Genomic DNA, 23,992 nt, shown 5'->3' with positions numbered 1-23,992 from the left:
GCTTCATTTATTACATTTGTTTTTGCATGTGATCATTATGGAGTTGGGAAATCTGCATATGACTATTGCTATTCATCTAAAAACTAGTGTTCCTCTTACATTTTAAAGAGATTCTAGTGTTCATTTCCTGAACTGTTTGAAAAGCTGGAGAATGCTTTAGTTGGTTTATTTTATATTTGTTGCCACGTGGCATGTTCATGAAATGCAGAAACTTACAACATAATGTTTCTGGGAATTCCCTTGGCATACTCAGATTAGTTTATTTTAAACAACTCTATCATTTTCTAAAAGAACTGAATAATTATTAAACTGAATTCCAACAGTGTGCACAGGTTTGCTGGAAAGAAGAGTAGATAAAGCATATGTTTACGTGACTGACACAATCAAAGGTTTCCCTACACAGTTTTGCAAATGGTGATTATAATTTCATGTTAATAAGATGCAGGAAAATGTGCTGAAGGAGTAGTGCTTTGCTGCTTTTGTCACAGTTTCATCAAACTGATTTTGTCAGCACTGGAGCATAACCCTTGCCACATCAGTTTGAGTGCTCATTAGGCAGCCGATTTGTCTGAATCCTCATTAAATTGATTAACTCATTTACTTATGGATGATGACATGTTATGTGGTACAGGAATGGTGGTTAGAGACAAGAATCGAGTCTCCCATTGACTTGCTTGGTATTCTGTTCTTCATTTATTTCTACAATAGATTGCTGTGCTCAAGTGCTACAGCATCAGTGATTTACTTTTTGCTGAAGTGTGGCATCAGCTGAAGGATTCAGCATACATTGTGTGAACTTGTACGTATTGGTTAAACGACTGACAGCAATTTAGAAGCTTAGGTTTATAGCTTGCTCTAATTCCTTGCTAATTCACTTGAGTACTGGATTTTCTCATAAAGAACCTAAAAGGTGTTCTTAAACATCTATTTTAATGTAAATTAAATAATGAAGGGAAGCAAGTAAAGAAGTAAAGGAAGTAAAGTTGTACGTTCAGAAGAGAGAGATGTTGGTGGTACGGCAGTACAGGTTGAACTTTCCCAACAATTTTCTATGACATTTTGTTGCTGTATGGCAGATGGCAGCAGAGGGGCATTCTGACAAAATGGCGTCTGACGTGGGCATGCGTAAGAAGCAGTGGTGTGTCACTGAACTCCTCCGTGCTGAAAGAATTGCCCCCATAGATATTCATTGCTTGCTGAATGCTGATGGAGGCCAAATAGTACATGTGAGCATGGCAAAGTGGTGGATGGTGCATTTCAGCGACGGTGACATAGACAGTGAGTCACCTCTGCTGGTGCAGGCTTTCATGAGTGTGGTATTCAGGCTCTTGTTCATTGCTGATGAAAGTGCATAGCTGATGGTGGTGACTGTGTTGAAAAGTAGTGTTTTGTAGCTGAGAATTTGCTCTATCAGAAAGTGTTATTCTTTTTATATCTCTTCTTGTTTCCGTAGAAATAAATATGAGGCATTAGCTGTTGAGTGACCTAAGTAGTATGAAGATGTCCATTGCTTTGAAGAAGCAGAGTTCTTTTTCTGTTACCATAGTTTAATATAAGCCTTGGTCATAGACTGGAACAGAGCTGGATAGCTGTAGTTTGCAAACACAGATTGAGCTCTCTAAATGTAGAACTGGAAGCAAGAGGCAGTTAAATATTCTCTGAAGTACAAGAAAACAAGAAACAGGACATTTTCAATGCTAGAAGAAGACATTCTTAACACGAAACAAGCAGTTAAATGGACCTTTGGAGTTTTTAGAGGTTTCCTATTCAGGGATGATTGTTTCTAGACAAGATGAATTGTAGAAGTTCGGGTACTACTGAGAGTTTGGTGTAGCAGAGGAAAGAGGCTTTTCATGAGTAGAGAAACTTTCCACGGTCCGAGAACTGAAAAAAAGGTACACCTTTGGGAAATACAGAAGTATTTTTAATGTCTTTTTGTAAGTTTTTCCTAAAGAAATCTGTACCTGATTTTCTTTAATGTATGTAAACATATATTCATGTGTTGTAATGCCTACTTTTGTTTTTGCAAGTTTTTGTAGCATTAAAAAATGATTGTCTCCCTAATTCTGTCTTCTTTGAATATGGTTAGGATTTAAGTGTTCTTAAGCTTCTTACAAGGTTAACATTAAGTTTCTGTAGAATTCAGAGATGGATAATGTGTGGGGAAAATACTTTTTTACTGTAATAGTTGTGTAGTATTTTTGGTTGTATTTTTTATACTGAGACAGAATTTTATTGAGGATCTAGTCCAAGTAGTCTCGTTTTCTTGAAATGATGACCAAAGTGTGAGTGAATTTTGTTCCAGGGAGATCCAGAAAGAGAGGACATCTTGCTCTCCCTCTGTAGAAGAGGTTGCTGTTATTGAATTAAATTGGACTAGAATTTCACCCACATTTTCATTTATTTTTATAAGGAAGAATTCAGATTTTCTTTTTTAGTATATATATACTTTTTTTTTTTTGTGAGTTGTCGTTTATTTTACTTTGCTAAGATACATTTGTACAATTTGAATTGCCGTTTCTGTAGAATCATTTTAGGATCATAGAAATTTTGCAAAATTGCATGTAAGTCACAGTTAACATTGAAACAGGAAATTGGTGATCAGAGTTGAATTACAGTGCTCTACATTTTTCTACATCCACCTATTTCCCCCCGGCGCTTGCTCTGACAGTAATAGACCGCTTCTCTAATGGGGCTTGCATTTGAAGATAAGCCTACATGTAAACAAATTAACTTTTCTTAAATGGAGAGCCATTTCATTTGCAATAATGTACCAATTCATAAACTCTCGCAAGCATATTTTTTGAAAAAAGAAAGATAAATGACCCATTGTATAACACTTACTATTAGACAGACTAGATGTCCCTGTGTTCTGAGAGATAAGACTCTTGTATTATTACACCCTAATAAAATGAGTTAATGTTTTAGTATCAGAGATAAAAGGACAGTTGGATATATTTAATAACCAAACTGAGAAACACTTAATTTTAGTTGTCTGTAGCAATATAACACAAATTCCCCTGTAAAACAAATTGCACTTTTGGAATATACTTTAATGTGCATTCGACAAAGGAGAAAATGAGGTGATTGAAGTTCAATTTGTAGCATGTTATTAACCATTTCCGCTTGACTAGATGAGTAAAAGGATAATGGATGAGGGTTTTATTATTGCCTTTCTGCTAAAATGAAGTGGTGTAAAAGATAAGGTGATGAGATTAATGAACATAAGGAAAAGGCGTAATCAATCAAACTCCAACAGGGAGATGAGATGACAGTACTTAAGATTTGTAAGGATACATATTTTAAGAAGTGGATTTTATCAACACCAACATTTTGTTTAGGTGGAACGCTGTGAAGCAGATACCTGCCGATTTCAGTTAGTTTTGTACGTTCCTTATGCTGCTGTATATTTGAATCTTCAGCGACTTAAGTAACAGATGAAAGCTGAGATGTCTTGTTTATTTAAAACCCACATTTTTTAAAACTGCAGTTATAAATGAGGACAAACAAGTGCAACTATTTATTTTATAGCAAGAACAATGTTTTATTTATCAGTTCTTCACTAGTGAGACACTCTTAGATGTGTTTGGAAGAGTCACTTCTGTTCCCTGTTTTACCGTCTCGAGTTCTGTGGCCCTGTCTTTTGAGAAGGTAGTTTTCATGTAGTCATGAAAAAGTAAGGCACATTCCTTTTCCTGTAAGAAACAGTCAGCCATCAAAATCCATAAGATTTCAACTCTCAGATTCTTGAATAGAAAACAATATCTTATGAAGACTAATCTGCAGAACTTTTTGGATAGAAACACATTCCTTGTAGGGTGACACTTTTTATGTTTCAGATCTCAAATGCAGTACTTCTTGCCTTTGATACATATCTTAAAATGACTAACTTACTTGCATATCTGTATAGCTAACAAGTTATGGAAATAAGAGTCCTCATCGTAGCAAATGATTTGTTACAGGCATTTTTAAATGTTTCTTATGCTAGAATCCTAAATTCTTTAAATTACTTGCAAGTACTCCAGCTACGTTTAGTCATGGAGTGACTTTGGTAACCCAAAGATGGGTCTTGTGTGTTAAACTATGCTTTTTTCTACAAAGGAACACTGAGCTGCAAACTAAATCACATAAGAACTGAGCATGCCTTTGCAATACCCTTTGCGTTTCTCATGCCTTCAGTTTCCCACTTTCTAAAATAAATGTAAACCACTTTCAAGATGTGGAGCTGACTGGGAATGGAGCTTCCATCTAGTTGTGTTTTTTTTTTTTTTTTTTCTCTTGTGTTTTATTTTTTTCCCCACTTAATGATTTAAGGAGGGCTTCCTTCAAATACATTTAATTTGCTTAATGAGTTGCCTTAAGTTACTTTTGCAAATGAAATATGCATGGATAGGCTAAATTATTGTATTTTCTCAAGGAACTGTTAGTTCTTGGCAGCGCTTTGTACAGGATGGATAGGTTATTGCTGTGAGGTTAAGTCTGTCTGAAAAGCCTTTTACAATGCTTTCTTCTCTTTAGACTTCAGAATTTATGAAACAGACTGTTAGATATTGGCTAGAACTCAGTGCTTTGTAAATACTCCCACATTAGTTCTGACTTGTTCTGCCTTTTAGGAAAACTTCCAGTTGTGCAAAACAGTATTGTGGATTTGTAAGATAAATGCGTAACACAGGCCAGATCACAGTTTTTCACTGTAGCTGATATTTTCTTATAGACTTACAGTTCCCTCTTCTCCTCTCATCTGCACAATTTTTTGATAGGTCATTTTTTATTGGACCCTCAGGAGAAGCAAGTTTTAGATTTAATACCCTGGAGGGAGTGGCAAGGCAAATCATGTTGTTGGATCACTTGTTCAACTACCCCCAGACTGCTGTCTGTGTATGTTGTATTGGTATGATATTCCCAAGCCTTTCTTATCAATCATTTGGACTAGATATGCAGTTTAATTTTCTATTGTATTTTAAAAGTGAAATTATGGTCATATTCTTGTTTTGTTACTCCAGTATCCTAGATGTGGTCACAGTTCTCATATTAGGTATGTCCATGGCTTAATTAACCTTGGAAGAAGGTCTGTACTCATAAGAATGTTTTGTAGCTGAATTTAAACTGTTTTGTCATCAGTGAAAATGTTCATCAGCAGTTACTTTATAAAACCTTCTATTCACATTGCTCTTTGTTCTTTGCAAATGTGGATCATTTTAATTGGTCAGATTACTTAAGTGGGTGATCTTCTGAGATTCTCTCTTGTAGTCATAGGCCATTTTCCATGCGAAATGACTCTACTTTTACAGGAATATGAGATAAATGTAAGAATACGGATACTGGGTATGAGGCATGCTTATGTGGGCCTTGATTAAAAAAGTGTGATGGGGGGCATGTCCTCTGATAACTAAGAGTGATTTCCGTATCTTGTTGTCATATCTGTATTCTGATTTGGTATACAGAAAAGGAGCTAGCAGGGAGAAAAGCAGTCCTTGAGCAGTGGAGGGTTTATAAGCAGCACTATCTTCTGTCCCAACTTCTGAGAGCAGGAGGGAGAATTTCTCTAGCATTAATTACTATACAGTTCTGGGATATGGGGCAGCTACCAGACATCCCAAGTAAGGCAAATGTATGTAATTACACAGCAGCCCCGGCAGCTGCTCCAGTATACTCAGTGGGAATTTGGTTCCTGCAGCAGTCTAGAGATTGTGCAGCACAAAGGTGGCATTAAGCCATTTTTACATTCCCATCCCTTTGCAAGCTGCACCTTCTGTGCCATATCTCTCATAAAACATAGCACAGAATCTTTTAATGTAAACTGCTGGATTGGCAGCTCTGGAGTCTGACTTTTCTCTTTGCCTTCGAGAGGCACATCTGTTCTTTTACGAATGGGCTTGGTTCCCATAAATGACCTGATCAGATGCAGTCTTTTATGATGACTGGTACTCTAGCTTCCTGCCAGATGTGTGGGGGTGGTTTTTTGTTTTTGTTTTGTTCTGATGAAGGGATATGAAGAATAGTTTACAGGACATCAATAAAAAATCCTTCTTTTTGACAATGAAACTTAATTTTTTTTTTCATTGTCCATAAGTTGTTTTCTCCCACGTGCCTTCTCCAAGTTCATATCAAAATGGCAGACACTGGACAACTGCCAGTATTGCAGGTGCTTTAGTTCCCTCCTTTTTTTGTAGCTGCTGTTCTGCTTGCACATGTTACGGCTTGATAGGACTTTGTAGGGTACATGTAGGAGCAGCCCATAGGAAAAGTTATAACCCGGAGGTGGTTAAGTAGGCAGGTGCAAGGCACTGCAGTGGGAAATGTAACATGACTATTCTTTTCAGAACAGGAATTTGAAGAGACAACTAAAACAAACACGAAGCTTATTTTTCTAAAGAAAACTTCATGGCTAAATTACGGTTAAGAGCAAAGATAGCAAAACTAAGTGAGCTTCTACATTGTTTTCTGTGATATACTTTTGAGAAGCATGTTCCTGTGTATTACCTTTGACCATACCTAGTTATACTGCTGTGGATATGAACTGCTGTGAGTCATTAGTCTGGCAGTTGTCCTAGTTTTCTGTACTCTATAGAGATCAACCAATATAGACGGATAAAGATTATCTACAAGGTTTTTTGCAGTAGGAATTTTATAAAAGGAGGGGGACTAGTTGTAACTTTTAACTTGAAAACGAAAAAAAAAAAAAAAACCAAAAAACCCTGCACAGAAACTTAAAATCTCTACATTTGACAACTTTGTCAAATATTGGAGAGAAGATGCTTCTGATATGCAAGCAAAAAACAGTAATTTTCATAAATACAGAGAGAAGAACCTGTCCGAGAACAGTCCAGTGTGAAGTTGCAGTTGAGAATAAGAAGATAGTAATTTCCACAAAATCAGTTTTGGTCATCTAAAAAACCGATTGACTAAAGCCTCAAAGTTATCTCAGTGTGAGTGATTAATCATTGATGATGAAGCTGCATCCTTGCAACTTGCTTTCTGTAATTTTACTGCACTTGTCTTATATGAGGAACAAAAATAATTGATTAATTTGGTGTGTAAAATCTTTCTGGAAAAAAAAAATCCTGATCATGAGATCCTTCGAAGATGTCCTATATTAGAGAATTAAGATGTAGAATTACTGAAAGTAGTCCTTGGTGGTGTTCTTCCAGAGGATTTTAGTAACTGAGGATAGTGGAAATGCTATGGCACAGCCTGAAGCAGTGATGGAACACCTGGTGGGAAGGCAGGGCCAACCCAGGGGAGCTCAGGTGCATGCAATGTACCTGAGTGAGCAGAAGGGGATAAGCCAGGATCCATCCCTTCCTAGACCTCATTAAAGGGTTGGCAGTGGAGGCAAGGATGACTTTTGCTGGATATATCTGTCTTCCTGGGGCTTGCTAGCTGTAAGCAGTTCTTCTCCTTCATTTCTGCATAAGTGGCTGATGCATTTGGGCTCGTTCTCATTTTTTGTAGCTCAAGACTTTGTCACTGCTCTTATTACAGTGCTTTCTATCTCACTGTGGCATTACACTGAGTAGTTTTAGAGAAACACACCTGAGTGAGTGTCTTCCTCATAAACTGTGGTCTAAAGGCTCATCTGTTCTCTAATTTCCATTATGAAGTCTTTTGTATGATCAGATATGGGGTTCTTGGCAAAATTTGTGTTGTGGTCATACTACCTCATGATTTATTTATTTATTTATTGCTTAATAGTGTGAAATGCTAGGGAGCATATAAAAAAGCTTTGAGGTTGAAGTTTAAGAAGGGTTTTTGTTTTATAATCCCTTTACCAGTAATGAAACACTTCCAAAACAATTACTGTTAGAGTATCACAATCTGAATTTGTGTTTTTTTTGTTTTTTGTTTTTTATTAACTCATCAGGAGATCTGAAGTAAAACTTAGTAACGGTTTTCAGTAGCATTTGCTTGGTTGTTTAGGTAAACTAATGGCAAATGAGGTTTCCCAATGTGATTTCCCAAAATTCTGTCTCACTTGGGGCAGCTAGCCTGAAATGCACCATTGCATCATTCAGTACTTCTTTTTTCTTGACATGCAAACTGAAATAAAAGTAGCTTTTTTTTTTTTTTTTTTTTTTTTTTTTTAGTGGTTGTACAGTATATATTTAAATGATGAAATTCATTGGCACAAAATAAATAAGTCATCACATTTAATGCTGTCTACTAAGGAATTATGGTATCTACCAGTTTATGTGGACATCAAGACTAGCCAGAATTCTTAATTAGAATGGATTAAAAGCACTCTCCAACTATTAAAACTTATGATGTCATGGAAAAAAAAAAAGGAAGAAACTATTTTATTTGCCTGCTCTGCTAGCTGTTGCTAAAGACAGAATGCTGGGGTTATGTGTACACTGAGTTTGATTTAGCATGGTAATTTCTGCATTCTGTGTATGATACGCTATTATGTAGTCTGTCACTCGTGTTAACATTTCAGTATATGTATACACACAGGTATGAATCTAGATGTGTGTGTACCAGTGTGCTTTCATAAGAGTGTCTCCATCCTTGGTTAATTTAAATGATGATATACAAGTAGGTTGGAATCCGTACAGCCCCATTCATGTATGCTGCTTTGGTAAATGCATGAGATGTGAACTATGGTGCGCGTGTTAGTTGCACCATTTTAATGATGCTTATCAGAGAATCTGAGAGTGGACACGAGTTGAAATAGCCACTTTTTCAGAAGATGCTATCTGAATCATTTGGAAATTCTTAGAGTTAATTCGTTGTGGCACGCTGTCTCGGTTGTGTGAGCTTTGTGCATCTTCCTATTGGTGAGCAAATCCTTACTAAGAAATCAGAATGTAACAGGTTCACTAAATCAAGACAGCAGTCGATTCTTCCAAGATTATATGAATTATTGTAATTGTAGCTCTGTTTCGTCATGAATCTGCTGTTTTATTTCCCAAATAAAGGAAAATTCTTTTATCCTTATCTTTGTAGGGCTTGGCGAGGCACTCAAGCCTTTGTTTTCTTCTTGTTGAACTTCTGCTTTTTAGGCTGCGTAATTTAACTTATAGTCCTGCCTTTAGCAATTGGATCTTATTGTTCTCCATTATGGTCAAATGTTTTCTGCCTCTGGTAGTGAACCATTGTTGATGTTTCAATCTAAGTGTTAGCAGAGGTGATCAAAAGGGACAAAGAAATTATGAAGTATTGGACATAGTGGGAAGGAGTAAGATAGCTGGTACTAACTTTGCTTACAGTGTTTAATGATTTATTAGTGCATACAGAATGTTGAGAACCTCGTAGTCAAAAAAAAAAAAAAAAGGAAAGAAACCTGTTATGGATAGAGGCCTTCCTGATATATTTTTTTCTTGGTGATCCTGGTGAAACTTACCTGCAGTTAGTGGAAGACTGCTTGCAGAAAATCTGCACTGCATAATTTTTTTTCACTTTGAAATACAGCTTTAGCATCAGGATAAAGAGAGAAAGTATGGTTATGCATCCTATATTTTAATCATCTGGGAAGTATTTTTCATGTCATCGCATGTGTACTGATCTGTGGCCTGTGACAGACGCTATTCATTTCCGCAGAAATTGTGTTTTTATATATAACTTTTATTTTTAGATCTATTCTATAGTTGAGAGTAGTTGCTAAGTTATAACTAATGATTGTGCTATTTACAGATCCAGTGGTTTTGAAGTATATCAGGCTAGTATAAACAGCGTACTGTGAAATAAGAATTTCAGCTTGTGGTAAATCTATCTGTCCCCAGCAGCTTCAGGTAAAATAATTTTAGCCTTCTAAAGCACATCAATTTGCTAGTCTGTGGTTCATGTATCAAAGAGCATTCTATGAAAATATCAATATCATTGGTTAATATAAATGAAATTAATTTTTAAAGCTGGGCTAAAGGTTGACATCTGAAAAATTGCATTACTTTGCAGAAGAGAAATTTCTGTCTTCTAGTGAAATTTCAGGTCAGGAGGGCAAGTAATTTTCACAATCTTCAATGGGAACCAGTGAAATATGAACTTCGTTGTCACCTAGCCCCAAAGCGATAAGATAAAATGAGCTGATACATCATTTGCTGTGGTTTTATCATCTCCTCCAGTAATTGGAAGAGAAAACATAAGAGTCCTTTACCACCCCCCTCTCCAATCCCTTCACCACCCACACCCAGGCATAAGCCATTTTGCTGTGATCGATACAAAGGTCACAGAGTATTTATTTATTTATTTAATTTTTTAAATGCTGGGTAAAACCATCTAGTGGAACATTAAAGTAATGAATATGTTTAATTGAGTTTGTCACCCATGAAAATGCTGAACAGGATTGTGTAGCAGACTGTGCTCACAGGAGGGACTGGATGGAGGACTACTGTTTAAGCGTGGATTTCAGGGGCTATGTGTACAAGTATCTATTACTTAAAGAGAACATCTTAATCACTGTTCTCAAGATCTCTAAAATAAATGATAAGCTTTGAGATTTATTTAAAAATATTTGGACATTTAATATTATTAATTTTGGATGTATTTAAGGCGAGAGTACATTAAGACCCTTTCACTGTGGATGCTACAGCTAGAAACCATGTAACATTTGGATGGTAGAATCAGAAGACACATTTGCAAATCTGAGTTTGTGGTGGAGATCCAGATTCCTACTGAACTATGAATCAGATTTTATGTCCTCTATGTGCTGTAATTTTGCATTCCTGAACAAAAACGATCCCAAAAGACTTAGAATGCTACCAGAAGACTGTATTTGTGTACCTTCTCTTTCAGCTGCAATCAAATGCTAGTTAGAAGCATTTTGTTTGTTTGCTTTTTTGTATCTAGCTTAATGTGCTTCATAACTTTTTTAGGAAAAGATTTCAAGAAAAGCTGTTGTGAAAGGCACGAATATGCATCAGCTGTTTAAATAAGCTATTTAGATTTTATTTTACTCACAGCAGTTAAATTGCCTGGCACGTTAAAGTAATGTAATTATTCAATTACAATTTCACTTCTGTAAGCCATTTGCAGACTTAATTACTTTTAGGATGTTCACATTTTTAAGATCAATACTTTTCTCTAAAAGAGAATATATAATAGCTGATTTGTTTGCCTGAAATGTAGAGCAAAATGTTCATCCAGTCCTCAGTAAAATGCTGCTTTTCTCATTCAGGAGGCAGATGTGGAGGTGTTATCTTGTAACAATTTAGTGTAATCTGTTACAAGAGACATAGTTTGTAATCAGGTTTCAAGAGGGGGCTTTGAAGGAAAAGTGAAGTGGGGCATTTGTGTTCAAAAGTGTACAATGAATAGCTTCCAAGTGAGCATTTTCATGTTAGGAAATTAGCTGAAACCCAGCTATGAATTGTTAGGAAGTGATTTGTTTATGTATGACCTTAATTAGCAATCATCACTATTGTATCTGTGTTTCCATGCAACTCTGATTTCAGTCTCCCCAAAGTGGAAGTTGAAGCGGGCTCTTCTTCACCTGTTGGGCACTCAGTGGGCTTCTTTCTGCCAGGTAGCATGGGGGCCTGCAACAGGACTGTAAGGACTGGCTGCAGGCTTGGGCTGTCATTTCTAGTATTTGAAGTAAATAAGAACTTCATGCAAAGATAGAATTGGTTTTGGATTTTAAATAGTGATGTCATGCCTTTTCTTCATCTGGTTTGCTGAGGTTTCACCATGGAGTAGTTTGTGTAATAAGATTTTTGGAACTATGGAACCTGACATGGTTCATTTCTTCTATGGCAAACTGTTTAAGTTGTTTTTCCTCCTGCAGAGTGCAGTATCTTTTGAAAAAAATGAAACGTGCAGTAGATTGAATTCCAGTCTGATGTTTCAAATCAACTGAAATTGTGTAAATATCTGTTCGTGTGGAAAAGGAAGTTCTATTTGTGCATGTTACATGAGATTGTTTCAGATGTTGGTCCATAACTATTACCAGAGCTGACAAATAATGAAAATAAATAGAAGTGAACTCAGAGCATTGTACTGAAGGATAAATAAGATGGTTGGTCTTAAATTCTTGAGCAGAATTTCTGTGCTGTATGGCTTAAGGAAGGAAGTGGGTATGTACAAGAGTAGTTTTTGCAAGTTGTAATTTTGAAACTGAAATTATGAGATGTGGTAGCACTAATTAAAAAAAATCCCTTTATGAATATGAAAATTCTAAATTTAAATCGCCAGCCACTTTCTACAGCTAGTAGGTTCTGTTAATAAAATCGGCTATCTGGCAAGGAATAAAAGGTTGAATTTGATTTTAGTAAGGAATCCTCACTGATACACATGAAAGCAGCGCGTTTGTGCCCTGGATCTTTCATCTTGTCTGCTGGGCCCGCTAAGCACAGAGCAATGGTAATGATGCAGTTTCCATGGCAACCGGTTCATTGGAGGGCTAGACCTCTGTCTGGGGTGCTGTCAGTGTGCGAGGGGTTCAGAGAACAGAGTGTCCCAAAGAAGGGCTGCTTCCACCTAATCCAGTTTTAATTGAACTCCAGAGACTTTGAAGTGAAGCTGCGGACCAGGCAGTTACTGTTCCGACTGGGGATGGAGGCCTGGCTCAGCTAGGCCTCAGCTGCTCTCGCTCCTGATAACGGCTGTTAATGAGCGGCCTGAAGAATTGCTCTAGCAGGGACGGCTATAGTGCCTGCAGTGCGATCCAAGTTTGGGCTGTAAATCCTGGTGTTTTGGTAACTTCACCATGGCTGTATGAGGCACCCAGCATAAACCAGCTCTGCTGATTTCAAATTGTTGCTTTTCCTTTCGGTTTGGGGAAAAAAAAAAAAAAGAATAAAAACAAAGGGCTTTTGGCCATGTGTTTCCCCTGCCTCTACAAATGTCAGACCCACAGAGTAGAAGTAATAATTATTCAACATGCTGATTTTTCTTACAGTATGTGTGTAATAAGTTTGAATATGAAGTGTTCTGATTTATAGTGACAGTCAGTTGTTTCAATTGCTATTACAGAAATGCAGAAAGACATTCCTAATTGTCTCTGAAAACAGTCATTGAAATTATAAGCTCCAATTTTCAGGTCTTAATGTGAATGAATACCAGCAGAAGTACTAAGACATTTTTGTACGTAGGCCCTGCAACTTTGTTTCCTTTGTCACCTATTTGGATGCTGTGCTCTGTAAAAAATACTTAGGATGCGTTTTTTTCTTTCTGTGTTCATGGAGTATTGGGACAGGAGAAGTTGTCTGTTGCACTGGAAGGGAAGATGTGGAAGATGGTTTGCTTAGTAAACTTGCTGCTTTTGGTTCTCCCCAGTTGTTTTTTATAAAGTTTGCAGATATGGCACTGTATTTTACACTGTGCTATGCAACACTTTATTTTAGTTCTTCTGTCTTCAAACAAATAGCTCATGCAAGGCAAAGTCTTCCTTAGTTGAAAACCTATAAACAAGTCATTGTGTTCAAAACCAATCTCGCTTATGTTAGAGGCTTGAGTTTGACTTCTCTTTTAGTTTTTTTTTTCTTCCCAATATATTGCTAAGTGAAATTGTTCTAAGAGTGATGGTGAAAGATTGTACTTAGATCTCTTGTGGTGGGTTTATGTTTAAAGTGTTTGTGTTTACTAAAATGGACAAATTTCAGATATTTTCCTTTGCTTGTGCTTTGTTAATCTGAGGCCCAACGGTGTCCAGTGTTGCCGTCCTTTAACACTTACATAATTAAGCATTGAAATGAAAAGGAAAAAGTGAAGAAACAAAGAAACAGAGTGGCTGCGGACTAAAAATGAGATTAGTTTGAACTGTGAAGGCAGACTAAGCTTCTGTGTCTGTCAGATGGGATGACAGGAATTGTAACAAGTTACTTTGACAACCGCTTACTCCATAGAGAGATTATGCTGAGTTCATTTGCAGGTTTGTATTTAACCTTAGCTGACAAAATGATACTTAACCTCTTATACAGACAACCTTTATACCTCCAGAATTAATGAATGTTGCCTTAACGATAAATGTAAGGAATGTTTTTTCTTCCTTAAAGACATTTTTTACTCTCTTTTTTGTTGCATTTCTCTTGTTACAATGCTAAATTGAGTGTGGATACATCTGATGGTACTAGTAGTTCACTTCAGAATATGCTTTTGTATTTTATGACCTTTCTTGTTGTTTCTGAAACTCCCGTAAAGATAGTCAATTGTCCTTAAAGGAAAAATAAGGGCAAATTTTAAGAGGGTCTGGTATAAACAGTTGAATTTAGACCTAAAAAAATCCATGCCTTATAGCATTGTTTCAAATATGAGCAACTTTTTAATTTTGCTGTAGGTTTTGGATGCATTTGGTAGAATCCATGCTTGTGCGTCCGTTTCTCTATAAAAACGTGTTACTTATGCTGATAGCATATTCAAGCATACTCTCTCACTTGCTCAATTTTTTCTAGATTCTGGCATATACAGAAGGACTCCATGGCAAATGGCTTTTTTCAGAGATTCGAGCTATCTTTTCCCGACGCTATCTTCTACAAAATACAGCGCTGGAGATATTCATGGCAAATAGAGGTATTGTGAGTTCAGAGAAATATCAAGTCTTGATTGATTCTGGGGACGTTTTCTTTCTCCTTGGCTCCTTACTCATTCCCTTTTTGTTAGGGATCTGTATAAGCAGTAGAGAGTTTTGGATTAAGTGCCTCAATATTTAAGTTAGTATATTTTTGAATTACGATTTTTGTTTTTCCTTCTTTTTTTTCCTTCATTGAGGAATCATGTTCAGACTTGATAACTGGGAATTAGCAATACTTCTTTTTCACGTATATCCACATATTTACTTGGCATCCTCTGAAATCTATTGTTTAAGGCATACGCTACCTCTGATCTGTTATGCTTGAAGTTTTTTCTCCTCCCTTGGGGGAAGGTTAGCAGTTATTAGTTATACCAAGTAAGAAAACAGAATGAAAGAACTTCACTAGCAGACTGGACCAGTGACTGATTTAGCTTCATTCTTTATTTCTAGGAATAATATTAATGTATTCTAATATTTTCAAGCATAGTCGCTTAGATAGCTCTAAAATTATATGTATAAAATTACGTAATATATATAAATGTATGTAATATATAGGAGTTACAAATACATATTATATATATTTAAACAGGGAAGCACAGCTGTCAGTTATTCCTCAGTGTAACTCCAAGAAATAAATTTGGGCTTAACCCTGCTTGAGTATGAACTTTTTTTTTTTTTTTTTTCACTTGTCAGCTCCTTTCTCAGACACACATAAAATTCACTCAAAATATGAAGAGTTAAGATTTTGGACAATTTTCTTTTGCTGTTATCTCCTTGTAAATTTTAGTTTGGATTGCATGTTGTCTTTACAGATTGAACTAAGATTCTTCAGACACGGTGCTTTTGTACCAGTAATGAATATTTAAAAATTAAGTTGTGAAAACACCAAATAAAGTAGGTCCTAAGAGGACACTTTGCAAATGTATAATTGTTTTTTTTCTTCTATAGTAATATTAGATATTGTTGTCCTGAAATCTTTATGTTTTATAGGATAACATATTTAATGCAGTTAGTATGACAGTCAGAAAGTACCATCTTTGTTTAAAACAAACTCTCATCTTGAACATAACTGTTAAGGAATCAGACACATCTTGCAGAGCATGTCTGGGAGTCCACCAGAATATTCATAATGTGCACAAACACTTTCTTACTTAGGACCCTCTAGTTGCACTTCATGAAGTTAAGGAATGTTTCCTGGTGATCACGATTGGATTAAGTAGTTCAGATTTTTGATTTCTTATTTCATTAGTGTAATTCTGTTATTTCACACAAAGTATGAAGATAATATTTTGAGAAATGAATATATGTAGAAAATGTCTACCCATAAAGCTACTTTACTTATAAACTACCCTTTTTGAAATTAATCCTAGCTAGTTTGTATATACCTATAGGTTTGACTTCTATTCAGAAAGCAGAGCAACTGCAGGCCTTAGAAACGTGTAAAACTGTCAATTTCTTTTGAAATACCTTTCAGTGGAAAATAGAAGAAATTTTATATACAAGTGTATTGACAGTAATCTGAAGGAAGCATGTCTTGTTTTCCATCTGTTTGGCACCTGATTGTTGGCGTAGGAAGGCTGAAATAAGTAATACCAAGTAACATTGTATTTCAACTCCTATGTTCACAGTGGGTGTCATGTTCAACTTTCCTGATCAAGCAACAGTAAAGAAAGTGGTTAACTGTCTCCCTCGGGTTGGTATTGGGGCTACCTTTGGACTACCTCAGACCAGGTATTTAACAATTTGAGTTAATTATAACTGTGAGGTCTAAGTGTTTTTTGTTTTTCATCAAGCCGACCAATGGTTTAAAGCCTTAATACCTATTGCTTTACAAAACATCCCTGTTTGTTCTGCATGCTTTTTTGAATGTGTTATTGTAACTGAAAACTTTGGATTTGAGATTGTTTTTGTGATTTCTGTCTGTTACATAGAAGGTATCATCTTTTTGTCAATATGACATAATGTACTTAAGGAAAATAGGACTCCTTGTTTACACTGAAATGTAAGCTTGGTTTAAGATAGCTTGTAGTACTGATTAGCTTTTGAGAGTTCTCAGTTTCATTTGCTTGACTGTAACATCCTTGAGTTCTCTGTATTATTTAAATGCAGAATAAAATGATTGTTCCTAATCAGAAGGATATTCTAATCATGTGTAGACCGACATAAGCTAAACACCATGTGAAGGATTGATAAGGTGTATCTTTTTGCTCTAGAGGACAGGGTACAGATTTGTTTTGATTAAGTGGAAAAATCAGTATTTCTCTGTCAGACTTTGTGTTTGGGTTGCCAGACTGAAGATTACGATTCACTTTGCTACATTTTTTTGTAGTAGATGATTTGGGCTTTTTTACCAGGTATCTTCAGGATTGAAGTCAGCAGCGTAGTTTGATGTTCACTGAGGCTGATGGAAGTAGTTTTTGAAGTGTTCCTCATTTCTAGTTGGATTGATTTCCTCCTGCATTTAAAGTATATAAGCTTCAGGTATCCAAAATAGCATTTGGTTTAAATAGAAATGTAGCATAGAACTAGTAAAAAGAAATGTTCTACTGCCACTAACATTTTTTTAAGTAAAAAATGAAGATCCTCCAGGTTTTCTCATTATTTGTCTCCAATGTGTACTTCTGTTTTTCAGACGCATTTCTTTGGCTAGTCCTCGACAGATTTTCAAAGCTTCCCATATGACCCAGCGGTGGCAACACCGAGAAATTTCCAATTTTGAATACCTGATGTTTCTAAACACAATAGCAGGTAACACAAATTACTGTGGAACTCATGAATGGAAGCATTTAGTTAGCGGTGTCAGTCTCAGCAGTCATGAGGCACTGCTGGTTTTTCCCTTTGAACAAATAACTTCTCCAATGCGAAATTTTCTTCATGATAATAACTTCATAAATTCCTCCTACATTTACTTTAAGCATTTTTCCATGGTGATGACAGTGCTTAATGGTCTACTAATTGGCTTTCAGACTGGGCTCTTTCTAAAATGGCCTGTAGAGCAAATGCCTCTGCTTCTGCTAACGACTTCAAATACAAATGGTCAGTTTTGCTAGTTTCTGCAGTCAGTCATTAAGTCAGAGATGCCAGGATACTGGCAGATATTATTTTTGAAGTATTGGAAGTTCTGTTTGACATTGATCATGACACTATTTTCTCAGTTTCTAGTTGAATGAATCTTTTCAGCTTTAATGTATTATTGAAATAATGAAGTGTGTTCTAGCTGTTAGTGTTCTTGGCATTTGCTGTTTAAAGGAATTAAAAAATAAGATTATGGAAAAAGGGAAAGTTTTGTTGCCCAATGTGGGAAAGTGAAAGACAATCAATTTGAAACAAATAAATAATAAATATATCAATGTCAAGTATCCTTAATCCTGAATAAGGAAAAATGTGTGACATAACCAACTGATAAGGGAAAGAAAGGATCTAGCTATACCATTTAAAAATTCTGCAAATCATAATGGAAAAATATGGAATGGTGTAAGAAAACAATGGAAAAAAAAACTTGGAGTGACTCTTAAATTTCTTTTCTGATAGAAAATTTTCTTTTCTATCATTCGCCTGATAGAATGGATTGTAAAATAATCTCCCTTGGGAAGAAGTAAAAGCCTTTCCCTCGAGTCTTTTAGGAGCAGACAAAATCAAGACAACGTATTCATGTGAATGAACTTCTGTGACAGAATCCAAAGACAGGATAAAAAAAAAAAAGTTATGTTACTGGTTATGTGCAACGTGTGTATGTATTGTGTAGGTGATATATTTGGTTTTACTGGAGGAAGGTGATTATATCCATCTTACAGATTCACTAAGGTGTACATGTGAACCTGGTTCTTAAACATGGTGGGGTTTTTTTTGCAGATTTTTTTATTCTGTTACACGTAGGCATATCCAAAGATCAAGGCCAATTTAATGAGGATTCCCTAAATAAAATGGTTATTTGAGTGATTTTTTTCAACCAGAAATCCTGAGCTCCTTCACATAGTGAATTTAATGCATAATGAAAATTGCTTCAACTTTTTGTGTAAAAAGAAGTCATTGGATTTCCATTTTTTTAGGTTTCTCATTTTAAAGATTGAAGACAAGGTGACAAAGCAAGGAAAAGTGCATAGGAAATGAATGTATTTAACTGACACTCTTACTGCTTGCAAAACAGTTAACAAATGAAGTGAGATGAGCTGCAGTGTTTTAAATACTAGCAATTTGAAAACTTTCTAATTATCCTTTCTGTAAAGCAAAGTAGAGCATTGAAGTGATAAAGGATCTAAAATAAATTACGGTTCATTTGAGGAGCTCATAAAATTATATAGTTTTATCTTCAGAGGTTGATATTTTAGTTAAGCGGCAGTCCCTTAATTCCGGCTGTTGTTTTTCATTGTCAGGTCGCACTTACAATGATTTAAATCAGTACCCTATTTTCCCTTGGGTTCTTACCAACTATGAATCAGATGAGTTGGACCTTACACTTCCTAGCAACTTCAGAGATTTGTCAAAGGTATTTGTCATACATTTTATTTTTCTCTCTGTTAATCATTACAGGAGTTTTCAGTCTTATTCACGTCTTCTGCAGTGTTTGCTGCTTTGGTGGAAAACATAAAGAAAAAATTTTATTTAAAATTTGTTCTTTTAACAAACATTGTCTATACAAGATGTTAATGCGATAAAAAAAAAAATGAAGGCAGTTTTTAAAAGTTGTTATTTTTAGGTAATTGTTGATGAAGCTAAACATAGATCTGTTTGAAAATCTGAAAGTTTGTTTTTTCACTTCAGATTTAGTAATTCAACTTTAAAAAGTGCATCCATCATACACATATATGTATCTACAGGTGTATGTTTCTGTTTATATATGTGTGCATATATATATATATATATATTCTGACCATTCGGTACCTTTTGCCTATATATTATTAATATGATATATACAATGATCTATTGAAGATTATAGATAGAAATCGAAAGCGCATAAATAGTACTTTAAGTCCAAAATGGAAAGGTACTGAGGTACTGTCATTGTAATATTTTCTAATAATATTATTATGTTTGACTTGTCATGAACTCAGTGCTTTCTCAGAATGTCTGACTGATACACAACTATAATCATGGGTAAACCTACACATGGTTTGACCTGTAACAATTTTTTGTATGTAAACAATATTTTAAAGTAATTAAAATGAAGTAATTTAATAAGAAATTATTAGAATTTAATGAATGCTTTCTTAATAGTTTCCAGGCCAAAAAAAAAAAAAAAAAAAAAAAAAAGAAAGAAAAAAATCTGAAGAGAGTTTACAACTAAAAATACCTATCGCTAATATAGATTTAATTTTAGGAATCTTAATAGTTCAAAATATAGGAATATGAGGAACATGACTCTGCAAAATTTAAGAGCTGAGGTGATACTGAGATGAAATGCAAAGATGATAAATTGCAAAATGCAGACACAATGGTTAGAAAAAAAAACATAAATTTCTCTGTGAGAAGATTAAAAGCAATAATGCTGTTTCCAAGAAGTTAAAAACAAAGTTTGAAGACGTTTGTTTCTCAGTCTGTGGTGTATCAGAAAGAGCTTTACCCATGGAATTCTTCTAGCACTATTTTCAAAGCTGCTCTATAGACAAGGAAAGAGTCATATATATTGTTTGGTTTTAAGCTTGTGTGAAAGTCCAGGAATTTGATCTTATTTCATACTACCTACCTGTTCATTTACTACCACTTTTTTAAAAATTATTTATCACCTATATAGAGGAATTGGTGATCGGCTGAATTACGTTTTAGAAAAAAACTGAAAGCTAATGAGTGACATCAGTTCTGTGTACCTTGAATTTGTGCATAAAATAAGTTTTAATAATGACTTCATTGATTATATTATTTTTTGCAATCTCTGTTTCCATTAATTTTTTTTGTCAAATTCTACTGAAAATATGATGCCATTAATAAAATAATTCAAGTCATAAAAGGACTGCCCAGCTATTATACTTCCGAGCATCTTTTAATTGTATTTCAACATGTAAACTTATCAACTCACATGGCACTGTAGTCCTTACCTTTCTCTCTGAACCCTGAAATGGAATCACAGAATGGCTTAAGTTGGAGGGGACCTTAAAGCCTGCCTAGTTTCAACCCCACATCATAGGCAAGGTTGCCACCCACTAGATCAAGCTGTCGAGGGTCCCATCCAACCTGGCCTTGAGCATCTCCAGATATGGGACATCTGCAGCTTCTCTGGGCAGCCTGTTCTTGTGCATCACCCCCCTCTGATTAAAGAATTTATTCCTGACGTTTAACCTAACTCTCCTCTCTTTTTATTTAAAGCCCTTTTTTCTGATAGTATCAGATGGTGTAAAAAGTTGCTTTCCCTCCTGTTAATAAGCTTCTCTCAAGTACTAGAAGGCCATAATGAGGTCCTACCAGAACCTTCTCTTCTCTGAATGTTTTTTTTCATGAAAGATGTGCTCTTCGTAAGATAGGTGCATAAGTACAACTAAATGCAAAGTAGAACAGTTTTTCTCACTTCAGGTTAGGTACCAGTCTTGACTCTGTTAAGAAATGGGATAGTAAACCCACCCTATCTTTATCTGTTTTTTTGTTTTTTTTTTTTATTATTAACATAATTATATGTTTATGAGATTGTTGAGAATGTTCTGATAGTTCTTGAGAGTGCAACATTATCTCAGAACTCTTAATTGCTTTTCCAGAAGAATGCAAGTCGTGTCTGTATACGTAATGGAAATCTTTGTCATACCTATCTCAAATTGTAGACATTTAGGTTTTGGTTTAGTGTTTAGGCATTTCTAACAATATAAACTACATAGTTTAAATTTAAAGCTTTGTGTTGGATAATGGATTCATGACAACTATCTGAAAATATTAACCATCAGCACTTTGCTAATTTTCAACGATGAAACTGTTTGACTGTACTGTGATATTTCCATTGTTATACAATTGCCTTTAGAGTAATGCTTCAAAATAAGTGATAGTTATGTATTATAGCTTGTCTATGCTTTTGGATGTTAAAGGTTTTAAAAATATTTATATATATTTAAATTAACACTTTTCATGGTTTTAACAGCCCTACTGTGGGACTTACGTAATTATTCTGATCTTGTAGTAAAGATGTAAGGTATTTTTACCTTTTTTTTTGATGGTAGGAAAATTAGAAAAGAATATTTCTTTAGAAATTGCAAGTAAACGTTATGTATTGTGAAGTGACAAACATGAATAACAGTTTTGTTAATATATCAGCCTCAGTTAGTAAAGATTTAAAGAATTGTAGTGCGTAGGTTAAACCAACACTTTATTTAAGCAATTTCTTATGGAACTGTTTTGAACATCAGTCACACAATGATAAACCAAAGCAACTGAAATGGATTGTGGTTAATATTACTGTCAGTCTGACAAACGCTCCTGACAAATGCCAGGAGTGCACTGCTAGTCTGTTACACTGCTTCGACTTCAGTGTTTATTTCTTAAGAGGTCACTATGGTTTGGAAAGAGTATTACATATTATATGTATAGCTGCATATATTTTATTTATACAGCAGACACTGTTTCCCACCAGAATGTGTCACATTCAGAAGCACACTTTTTTCTTTGTTCACTGGAAGCAATAAATTTTAATGTGTTTATGGAGTTGAATAAGGGAAAAAAATGAAGTGAAAATACTTGGAATACATTGAGTTATCAGAGCATGATTTTACATTCTCAAAAGTTTGTTATAAGATCTTGTATGCAAATAGCTGTTGATAATTTGTCTTTTAAAATTTTTGTGAGATCATAAACTGGCAGTATTAGAAGAAAATTATATCATTCTTAAATCTTATTTTCTCTTCACCGTAGCTACATGTGTATACACTAGTATTTTATTCTCATTTTCATCATTTTCTTGCAGTACCTGATAAGTCACTTTCAATTTTATGCTGGCTCTTATATAAGTAATTACTTCTGTTCCAGCCAAGTGTGTAGGGAAAAAAAAATAATAACAAAAACCAACAAAAAACAAACAAACAAAACCCCCAAATCTCTCACTTTCAGCAAAATGGGATTTTTAATTGGTGTGTGAGACCCAAAGATATCAAATGTATGTTTTAATTGCAATGACAAATCAGACTAGGTTTTTTTATTCTAATGTAAACTTCACTGTTGAGTGTTTTTCAGCATATCAGTCTCAATTGTGTTACAGGCTGTGCATTTCAAGAGCACAAAATCTGTGTCTGTATAATTTGTGCTTGAATATTTTTCCATGTGAGGAGGGAGAGAGGGGAAAGAGCATGAAATTTGTTTTCTTATGTCTTGTTACTTTTGGCTAGGAGATAGAAAGCAGTAGCTGTTTTGATCTGCACCTGTTGTACATCTGCAAATTTAATAACTTGACTACAGGGGCATTAAAGCTTACAGACATTCTGTGATAAATATTTTTCATGGAGGAGATGTAAAATAACATTTTATTCATCTCATATTCCAATACAGGAATCAATGTAGTATGCTAAGTAAAGCTGCTTAACTCATAGGAATTAGTCAATGTCCTTCTAAGCACAGAATGTTTTTCAGAATTGGGCAGTGAAAGAAGGTGAGAAGACAAGATAAGAGGAAGCCGTAGTTGATTCAGCATTGATGATTTACTTTGATTGTCATTTGCAACTGCAATTTGGACACTGAAAACTTTGACATTTATCATTGCTGAATCAACAAGTTCCCTTGTTACTGCCTTGCAGTTGATTCATCATCAGTACCTTTAACAAAAGATAGCACTTAATTAAAAACATTCCAAACCAAGACAGGATAAGCTTTGAAAGCAGGTGTGGATATTTTTCCTCTTCCTGTAGCTGTATATTAGAGCTCTTGTGCAAAGACCTGCTTGTGCAAAGAGGTTTTCAGAGCTTGACATCTGACATAATCATGTTAAAATAATCTTCGAAGGGAAAGAAAGCATTCAAACAGGAAGCAGTAGCCTAAGCAGTATTTTGATTTTTTGGGATTTGTGTGTTGATACCCTTTAAGAAACCATTATAAAGCAAAATCTAGGTGAGAGAGCAAAGTCTTTCTTCCCAGTCTGTCATTTTTCTCTATAAAGAGAGAGGACTAGGGAGGAAATAGGAAGTCATGCTTGTGTTCTGGGAAATCTGGATTGAAGAACCAGTTAAAAGAAAGCTGTGCAAGCATATGAAGCTCTCTTGTTCACATTCCAGGACGGTGCTATAATCTTTGGATTGTTACAGGCTTTCTTTGTTTGGACCCAAAAATTTATCACGAACTAGGAACTAATACCAACTGAAATGCACTATAGTCTGAAAAGTTTTAAATAACGTAAGGTTTTTTTCTACTTCTTAATGGGTGAAGAAATGATTTTGTACGCTTCCACCGTGCAAGTAACCCACAGACAGTTGCCTTCAAGGACTTTTGTGGGTAATAAAGGTGGTCAGTTATCTTCTCTGACAGTTGATCTGTTTTATTTGGACACATTTTCCGAAACGAGGGAACAAAACTACAAACGGTCACACGGCTGTGTAAGCCATGTGATACAGTGCCCTATTCCCTGCCTCCCGACATTGTTTTTGCAGC

The 23,992-nt window shown here is 35.2% G+C and overlaps 1 protein-coding gene across 5 annotated transcripts in view; it reads left to right on the top strand.

Annotated features, from left to right (window-relative positions):
• Positions 1-23,992, top strand: part of LRBA (LPS responsive beige-like anchor protein) — a 365,719-nt gene that overhangs the window by 230,973 nt on the left and 110,754 nt on the right. For all 5 annotated transcript variants that reach the window (XM_048942610.1, XM_048942611.1, XM_048942609.1 and 2 more), the window contains exons 41-44: positions 14,328-14,445; positions 16,075-16,177; positions 17,079-17,194; positions 18,820-18,932. In XM_048942610.1, coding sequence (XP_048798567.1) covers positions 14,328-14,445; positions 16,075-16,177; positions 17,079-17,194; positions 18,820-18,932 — 450 coding nt within the window. The remainder of the gene's footprint in view (positions 1-14,327; positions 14,446-16,074; positions 16,178-17,078; positions 17,195-18,819; positions 18,933-23,992) is intronic.

This window comes from Lagopus muta, chromosome 4 (assembly GCF_023343835.1).
Source record: "Lagopus muta isolate bLagMut1 chromosome 4, bLagMut1 primary, whole genome shotgun sequence".
Lineage (NCBI taxonomy): Eukaryota > Metazoa > Chordata > Aves > Galliformes > Phasianidae > Lagopus > Lagopus muta.
This window is presented reverse-complemented; position numbering and strand designations above follow the sequence as displayed.